Source organism: Arachis hypogaea, chromosome 13 (genome assembly GCF_003086295.3).
Source record: "Arachis hypogaea cultivar Tifrunner chromosome 13, arahy.Tifrunner.gnm2.J5K5, whole genome shotgun sequence".
In the NCBI taxonomy this organism is placed as follows: domain Eukaryota; kingdom Viridiplantae; phylum Streptophyta; class Magnoliopsida; order Fabales; family Fabaceae; genus Arachis; species Arachis hypogaea.
The window spans coordinates 100,087,543-100,096,848 of record NC_092048.1 but is presented as its reverse complement, the minus strand read 5'-3'; the positions used below and the strand labels follow the sequence as shown (position 1 = coordinate 100,096,848).

Below are 9,306 nucleotides of genomic sequence, written 5' to 3'. Positions count from 1 at the left end.
ATCAATTCAATTCATAATTTTTTGAGCTATTTCAAACAAAAAATTTAATTTTAAAATTAAATCAAATACTTGTTTAAATAGATAAATGAACTTATGAGTGATGGACCACCCTTAGTTAAAAATATTTTATATATAATAACTACTATTTTCGGTAAAAAGAATTGTCATTTTGACAATTTATTTGGACAATTTAGCAATGTCACATGTATTATTTTCAAACTTGTAAGAGGACTACATTTGAAAAGTGACACATGCATCAATACACATGTTCGCAGTTGTGCAACTTCACAGAGAAGATTCATCTTGGAAGATCATAGAAAGAATTTGTCAAACCAAATATATGAACCCTCAAACTACTGAAACCAATGCAGCAGCACATATAGAATGTGTCTTAAAAGTTCTTATCACTCCACAAACACTCGCTTCCTTTGAGGAATCCAGAGAAAGAGTGAGAAACATAACTGAGAACATGCAACCTCGATGCATAGCTGATGGAAATGAAGTCATGAGGTTTTATGGAACAACTATTGCATGCTCCCTGGGTCTAGTAAATTACTCTTCTACCCTCAGCTGCACTTTAGAACAGTGTGGTTTGTGCCAAATTCTAAAGCATGGTTTCAACGCAAACCAAGAATTCCATGGTGAACGTGGGGTTCTCACCACTGCTACAAGTGATCAAGCCTTTGATTCCATTATTTTATTTGAATCATCTGAATACGACCAGGAAGCATTACCAATATTGAGGAAGTGTGTTATAGTGTGCAGAGTAATTGCTGGAAGAGTTCATAACCCTTTGCAAGAGATTCAGGAAGAGACTGATTTGGGTTTTGATTCATTGATCAAGAAAATAAGCCGTGACTCATCAGATATTGAAGAACTCTGTATTTTGAATCCTAGAGCTATATTACCTTGCTTTGTCGTAATCTATAATCCGATGCTTAGGAGAAGCAATTTTTAAATTCTAAATGGTGGTTTTAGCTTAGATTTCTTGCTAATAATATGATTTCATTTCTATATTTTATTTATTCTTTCTTATGTGTTATTATCACAACAAATGTACGTTTCAGAACATCAAAAATGTAAAAAAAAAAAAAAAAAATTACTTGAACACAAGAAGTGATAGTGAACGCACGTTAAATATACTATAAAGTTTTCTTCATCATTATGAACCGTTGACGTAGGATTAGTTTATACAAATTTAGTATATTCATTTGCAACTAAAATAATAATAATAATATAGTTTATAACCATGTGCTGATCCTTGCTTCCACATTAACAATGTTTTAGAGCAATGCTAGGGGCAGCAACTTTTGTGATTAGTAGCCATCAAATAGCCATCAATAATGATCTAATGGTGTGAGATTGGTGTGAGATTTCATCCAATGACTCACCTTTATCTGCTGGTTACATGCTGGCCAAAATTCAACAAAACTGCTGGCCCCCTAGACTTTTCCATATTGTTAAAGTGATTGACAAGAAATTAGAAAAAATGAGGATGAAAAATTGGTATTTTATAAGATTTGTTGCTTAATCTATGCAAATGCTAATCTATCATTTACTGCATATAAACACAGATTATTGCAATTTTCTCGCTATAAGTTAATTTGGTTTCTTTCTTTAAGTTTTCCATAACCCTTTACGTTTCCATTTGTAATATTTGGCCTATAAATCTGAGAAGGGGGGTGTTCAGGAAATATTATTTTGCAATGATGATTGAATTGGAAGAACATGGGAACAACAAATTAACTGAACAATTTTATTTTGAATTGCAAAGAGTATAAAACTCATTTTTTATGGAAGAATCTAGTACCAAATGGCTAAAACTTTTTCAACAAAAATGTGTATTTTGTTTCATGATCAGCTCAAGGACAACTAAAGAATCATAACCCTATCTTAAGCAGGTAATCTGATATATATGCATGTGTAATGACAAGATTTGATTATACAAACAATGTTTTTTCCCTTTTCATTTTATCAAAATTAATGTTTGTGTTTTTGGTATTCTTCTTATTGGATTTTTTTGGAGAAGAACAGAATTAGAAAATAATATTATTATTGAGTTATATTTACTTGATATAAGAACTAAACTATATATAAAGATATTATCAATTAATTTCATTAAATATTCATCTACTAACTACTAATTACTACTAATTTCTAACTACTCATTATGACTATAATAATAAGAAGTACAACTTATTTAATTTTGCTTGAACTTGTATATCATTTTGAGTGTTTTGGACCATAGGATTTGGTAAGTTTAATATGCCCCACAAGTCTTAGCTAAAGGATATTGTTTGTGCAAAAAGTTAAGTCTCTTTTCAAAATATGACCTAAGAGAAAATGTCAAATGTTTGATGGAGTAATGTTAGTGATTTGGGTAGAATTGATAGAGTGTGTTGGTAATGAATGATGAGTAGCAAAGGTGTGTTCAAACATGTACAAGTCTTCTCTTAATCTATTTAAATCAATCATTTTTAAGCTGTGATAGTTCTCAGTGGTTAAGAGAAGGGGGTTGAATCTTAACTTCTTTTCTTTTAGAAATACTTTTTGTTTTTTCAAAAAAACTTAGGACATATTTTTATTTTTGTCTCGTGATGAGTTGAGAGACATTTTATTTTTGTCTCCTGAGTAACAAAGCCAGAATCAAAATAGAGAAGAAAAAGTAACACTCATATGTATCCTGATTCAGCTACTTAGTGCAATGTAGCCTACATCCAGTTTCTATCACAAACATAATGGAATTTCACTATCTCTTTCTGAAGATTACAAACACCAATGCTTTCCTATGATCTACCTAATCCTATCTGGGATAAATCCATATTCTAACCCAATCTGAATTTGACTAGGACTCATCCTAGCTTTCAACAGCAAAGTGCTAACCCAACTTATAAGAAAATCCCCATAGGATCATGATACAAAACAGAAAGATATACAAAGAACCTCTGAAACATCTTATGACTTTTTCTCACAGATTAACTCTCTGTCTTTTACCTCTCATTGGCTTTTTCTTACAAACCTCATTATATTTGCCTTTTTCAATGAGACTCATACAGACTAAACTGAGAAAAAAAAATACTAAATGAACAATATGAAGGAGAAGAACTCAATCAGTTTAGGTAGCTATGAGAAATGAATTCTGTGCTTTTCACTTACTCTTCTTTTCTTCAACCCTTAACTGTTTACCCTTATTATAGAAGAGTGAAGCTTTCAAGGCCGAATCAAGTTCAACCCTAACACTGTTTTCTTCTCCATCATCAGAGTTTTGTAGCGGCTTCATCAGAGAAGAGAGAGAAAACTGAATCTGTTGCATGCAACTTATTCATTCTCTCTCATCTTTTTTCTTCAAACTTCTTCAATCTTCGCTGTAGAGCCTTGCTTTGGCTCCAAATTTTTATTTTGAGCGTTGATGAGCTTCTAACCATGGTTGACTTCATCTTTTCCATGGTTGCTTCTTCTGTGCTTGAGGCTTTGTAATTTTCTTGGTTCCTTGGTGTAGCACAAATGAGGGAAGATGCTTTTTGTTACGCTCTGACAGAATGTAACTCAATACTTGATTGTAGCCTTTTCTTCTTGCTTTGTTTTGGCAACAAGATTTTGTCCTTCAATGCTCCATAGCCTCTGCACTTTCCTTTTTTTTCTTTCTTTCTTGCTGAATGAGTGACGTAACCGAAGTGAAAAGGGAGGAGAGAGAAGAGAGGATTTTTGGCTTTCGGTGAAAGTTTCAATGAAATTAATTGAAATGAATTTGGGTTCAAGTAACCAAAAGTGAAAGTAGATAACTGTATAAGGTTTGTGGTCTTTTTGGCTCATTTTCTTGTTTCCTCATATTTGGTTTATGATTGGGCTTGGCTTTATTGTTCTTTGGGACATGGAAGATTAAATAATTTTTTGCACACCAAATCAAGCTCATTAAATAAATAATTGTTAAATAATATTTGTTTATCACTTGGATTAGTTTATATTTAACTCTTCTGAGCCCATATTCTATTTTTCAACTACTCAGCCCATATTCTATTTTTGTGTGTATTTCAGTACTCAGTACCCATTTAACTCTTCTGACACGGATTAGGGTCTTAGTATCTGATATGTGTTCAATTTTTGGAACCCCTCAGTAACCGAGATGTGACCGGTTGTGTATTAATGTAATTACGCTATACTTTATATTTTTTCGTAAATTTTATATTTATTTAATTTAAATAAGAGTAAAATGATAATTAGATCATGTTGACCTTAGACTAATTTGTCCTTGAAGAAAAAAGTACCAATTAGTTCCTTCAAAATAGCAAACAGTGAACATGTATGTTATTCTATCAATAATAGTGCGAAACGAAACTGAATTGTCCATGTATTTCATTATCTACAGTGATGCATGTCTCGTTAGATGTAGTTTTGGACATTGAATCATTTATTATCTTTTGAATTTTTATATATCCTTTATCAACGACTCTCTATATATCAAAAATTCTATCAAAATAAATGAAATTTTCTCCAAAAATTATTATTTACATTACTATCTTTCATAGATAATCATGTCAGAGTAATTAACAGTATATATAAATATAACCGTTAGGTTTTAGTTGATGAATTGATAGAAAGACATCATGTGTCTATTGTTTACTATCCTAAAAAATTAAATTAGTACTTTTTTTAAAGATTAATTTATCTGAAATTGAAATCTTCCTACACCTAATTGTTAGTTTACTGTTTAAATAAAAAGAGTGAATACCCCATCCGGCCCCTAAACCTCTTGGTATAAATATTTAAAAGAAAAAAAAGGCAGTAGCCTAGTAGGAATAGATTGGAACATTGGTGTTCGTATCTGGAGAGAGAAAGTGTGTTTGCGTGGCTGTTTTGTTAGAATAGGGAGTGGGGTTGAGACTAGCGCCTCTATTTCCATTCCAATGGATCTTGATAGCAACGCTCCCAATTCTGGAATCAAGAAACGCAAGCAGGAGTGTAGGACGAAGAGGGTCCTTTTCTCTTTTTTCCAATTTGCTCCCTCAAAACAAAATAATAATAATAAATAAATAAATAAAATAAGAAAATAAGAAAAAAATATTTTCATTTTTTCTTAAAAAGTTTTACCTTGTAGGTTTCATTTCTTTCACTCTGCTATCATATTAACCATTCATTTTTCACCTGTTTGAGCCTATTTACTCATAAAATATTATCAATAAAAGTTCTCTTGAATAACCAAAAAAAAATAATAACACAAGATTTAAGTTTAATTATTTTAAGTTGAAGTACAACATAAAAAATTAAAAACAAGATATCATAAAATTCATAAAACAACACACTAAAATTCATATTACATTAGGGTTTACTTTCTTAAACTATGCTATTTATATGAGACGTGTGGATATGCAGATTTGCAGATCGAATCCGCGGATATCACTTTTAAATCCGCAATCCGATCCTACCATAGTGCGGATCGGATAATATCTGCAAAATTCGGATCAGATACGGATAATTATCGCAGATATGTGGATATTATCCGATCTATGTGCAGCCCTACCTTTTTGTTTTTTAACTCGCTTTTGTGATAGAAGTTTTCAAATAAATCATGTCATAACAAACTTAGTTTAAATAGGAATCAAGTTCCTTGTTTACCAATTACAAGACAAATGCACTCTTCAATTGAGTTTTTTCTGAGTTAAATCATATATTTAGAAGAAAAATTATTAAAAGTCATAATTTATTCTCCTGATTATTCTTTTAACTTTTAAATAATTTTTAAAAAAAATTATCTTTTTAAATTTTTATTTATTTAAACATCAAGAGAATAATTTAAAGGATAAATTAAAACTCTTAGTTATTGCTCTTTTTAGAATGCTTAATTAAATAAAAAAATCTTGCTATACGTTAAAAGCATTTGGAACCAAATCCGAAGTGATTTTACCAATTAAAATCTTCTCTTATTTAATAAACACCCAAAATGCAAGCTTCAATTTTCAAATCAAATAGTTTTTTTTTTTTTGTATGCATGTTTAAAATTTAAAAAGGTAAACCTTGCTGCACAAGTAGTTCCCAACCTGACAAAATTGCCCCAAAGAGGAGAATGTATATGCTTTCATGGCTTTGATATTTTCTTTTTTATAATAATAATTGAAAAAACAACAACAACTAATTAAATAAACTAAATAACGAACTTGGTTTGGTCAGCTTGATGATACACTTATGTATGCAGTAATTTATTTGTTAGGGACAACAAAAAAGCAAACTAAATTCTGTAGACTTCCTTTTGATTTTCTCTTTAAGCTGTCTTCAATTTAGAAAGAAAATCTTATGAGATCAAAACAAATTTCGTTAGCTTCAGTCGCTTGATACATTTTAAATATGGGTCTTTAATGAAACCTTCTATGGCTTTAAAGAGGATCTCACATTTTGAATTTTCAATAGTACAAACACAATAGTAAAAATTCTCAAAAAAAAAAAAATTGTTACAACGTAGTAATGCAATTATCATCCAACATAATACAATTTAACAAGCAAGCAAATGTCAAAAATATAAAATTAACGATGGTGCACAACAAGCATGAGATGCGCAATTTCTGTTGGCAGCTTGAAGAAACTCCAAAGTCAGTTCATATCAAACTGCTATAGGATATTTTCCTAGTCAGCTACACCAAATGCAACTAATATGAATTCTCAAGTCATCATCTACATATACTGCTTGAAGACATACCTGCCATTAAAATGTAACTACACAATTTGGTCAAACTGGTGGAGCAGGAGCAATCTTTCTAGTACTGAAGAAAGTAGCAAAAGGCTGCTAGCATTGTTACCAAAAACAATTTATGTATAGCTTCAGCAATAAAATCATTTTGAAGAGCATTTTTTAAATGTAATTTTATATTAAAGGGCTTCTGGGGTTGCTTTACAAAGAATCCACATTTACTTGCGAATCTGGCGAAAGGCATATGTGAAAAATGGATACTAACTTGCTAAATTTTTAATAAAAGGCTATCTCGCAAGGCTAGGTAAATTTACAATAATTAAAATATATATTAGAAGAGAGAAAATGGATTGCACTCACCTCCTGAAAAACTCAGTAACATATCGTATCACGAACCACATTAATACAATCAGCAAAATATCTGGAAAAGTTTAGGAACATATACAAGCAGTACCACAACAGACAAGATTGCACATGAATTCAAGGCACTCAACTTTGCGCTGTTTGTCGAATATTGTTCTGAAATAACTTTTGGAAAGAAAAAAAAAGAAAAAGAAAAAGAAAATGTAAATAAGGTAAAAGCCATGTAAAAGAGACTGCAATAGAGGATACTGAAAGTACAGCGTTCCCACCAATCCAACATATAAAGCCCAAAAGTAACATTGTAGAGGAAGATCTTGCGCTGAATCCAATTCATTTCACCCATGGCTGCAAAAAAAATAACAGTAATTTTGTTCAGAATCAGGTACTCAACAGCAATAAAACTTATTTTAAAATACTTTTCAGTATATATCATGCTCAACAGAGCAAAGAAGTGCCTCACTGAGTCCAACTTAGTATGCCCAACAAGGTTTTCAGGGGCGAGCTCCTACACAACCATGAGAAAGAGTTGCAAGAACGTAAAAATGTAGCTAAGAACGGAAGTTCCTACTAGAATGTACAATATTTTATTATACAAATACATACATGCGCAAATTAGTGACAATTAACACAATTATACTTGTATTGACAATGGATAATGTCATCATTCACAAATTAGATGAGTTTGGTTGCGTGATTTTAATAAATAGATGGCATGCAATCATCAAACGAGCAAACAAATCAATCCAGATCGACAACCAATGGGTACGGGTAGCAGTGGACCAGATCGGGCAACATGAAATTTGCAAGTAAAATATTAGAGCTTTCATGAATGTATATGTTAAGACAGCAAAATATTCAAATCAAAGAAGAAATAAGAGAGCATATGAATCAAGACGGAGGCAATTGAGAGAGAGACAAGACAAGACAACGTGAATACCTTTGGCTTATGGATCCAGATAGAAATGGAGGGAAAGAGAGAAGAGAGACAAGACAACGTACGAAGACAAACTATGTATCAAGTAATGAAACCTGGGGGCTACCAACATCACTTTTCACTTAGCCATATCAAAATTATAAAAATATCCATGTCTTGGGGCTACTAACATCACTTTTCACTTAGCCATATCAAAATTACAAAAATAACCATGTCTTAATTTTCTTATTACTAACGAATCTGTCTTCGTAAATCATGTTGAATTGTTGATCTCTTCAATTCAATTCAATAAACTCCGAACGTCACGTTTCTAAGCTAATCACCAATCAGCTATAATAAGCTTTTAGCTTGGGCCACCCTACAAGCTCAAAATTCATATTCAATTCTTATTAGTAAAAATAAAAACTGCCTTTTTCTATAGACAAAGGGGCCAAAGGCCCAACAAGTAATTACCACATACAACTAGCACGAGTATTGGGCTAAGTTAATTATAAGAAGATATCTTGGACTCGTCCCTATTTCTTCCAAAGCCCTTACTCAAGTCCAAATATGTACCCATACCACTTCATTCCAAAATGATTGACCAAACATTAAGAAATGTATTTTGTAGCTAGATTGAGTGCTAGTTTAGATTGGCTTTTTTAGTGAAAAAAAATACTTTTTTTTAAATAAAGTACTTTTATTAATTTAAAATTTATTTGGATATGTCTTTTAAAAAAAATATTTTTATTAAAAAACAAAAGCAAAAGACGTTAATATTTAAAAACTCTTTTTAAAAATTCTATCTAAATGTGAAATAATTTTTGTTTGTTAAAAAAGATCTTTTTTAAAAGGATGAAAAACATAAGTACTTTTTTCAAAAATCAATCCAAACTAACCCTGAAGCCAACGTATAACCTAATAATATAGTGGTAAAAAAAAAACCTAATACTATAACCGTCGTTAGAGGTTTGTACTAAACTACTAATTACATATCTCGTACTTTTGAAATGACCACACCCATGTTTTAGACCGGTTGAATTCAGTTGTGAATGTGACCTTTGTACGTGAATATGTAGTGTGAGTGAGTGTTTGAATATAAAAAGAAAAAAAAAAAGAAGTTCTAATACTATGACTAATATCCAAAAGAAAAACATAACTAAATGTATACGTAGTGGAGCCAGACATAATTGCCTGAGGATCGTGGTAGAGGCTGTACTCCACCAAACTGTGGAAGAATTCGATCTACCTGGTGTCAGTCTATGACAACAAAATATATCAACGTTGTCACGCTCCTCCATAATGCCATATGCCGAGGCTCAAGTATCTCTGGGTGTACCACCTGCACTAC

At 31.4% G+C, this 9,306-nt stretch overlaps 2 protein-coding genes across 3 annotated transcripts; one reads left to right on the top strand and one right to left on the bottom strand.

The window, feature by feature from the left end:
• The first annotated feature begins 265 nt into the window (after positions 1–265).
• On the top strand, positions 266–958 carry LOC112735160 (uncharacterized). Its single transcript, XM_025784727.1, has one exon. The coding sequence runs from the start codon at positions 266–268 to the stop codon at positions 956–958; it is 693 nt and encodes a 230-aa protein (XP_025640512.1).
• A 5,405-nt stretch (positions 959–6,363) lies between these two features.
• LOC112735972 (uncharacterized) lies at positions 6,364–8,089 on the bottom strand. Of its 2 annotated transcripts, XM_072212164.1 has the most exons (5): positions 7,980–8,076; positions 7,503–7,547; positions 7,292–7,387; positions 7,040–7,100; positions 6,364–6,688 (listed from the first exon to the last, which is right to left on the bottom strand). In XM_072212164.1, the coding sequence occupies exons 3-5, from the start codon at positions 7,383–7,385 to the stop codon at positions 6,664–6,666; spliced, it is 180 nt and encodes a 59-aa protein (XP_072068265.1). In that variant the 5' UTR covers positions 7,386–7,387; positions 7,503–7,547; positions 7,980–8,076; the 3' UTR covers positions 6,364–6,663. The 2 variants fall into 2 exon arrangements, with proteins under 2 accessions (XP_072068265.1, XP_025641153.1); XM_025785368.3 differs by lacking the exon at positions 7,503–7,547 and having other exon boundaries at positions 7,980–8,089.
• Between the last annotated feature and the right edge of the window lie 1,217 nt (positions 8,090–9,306).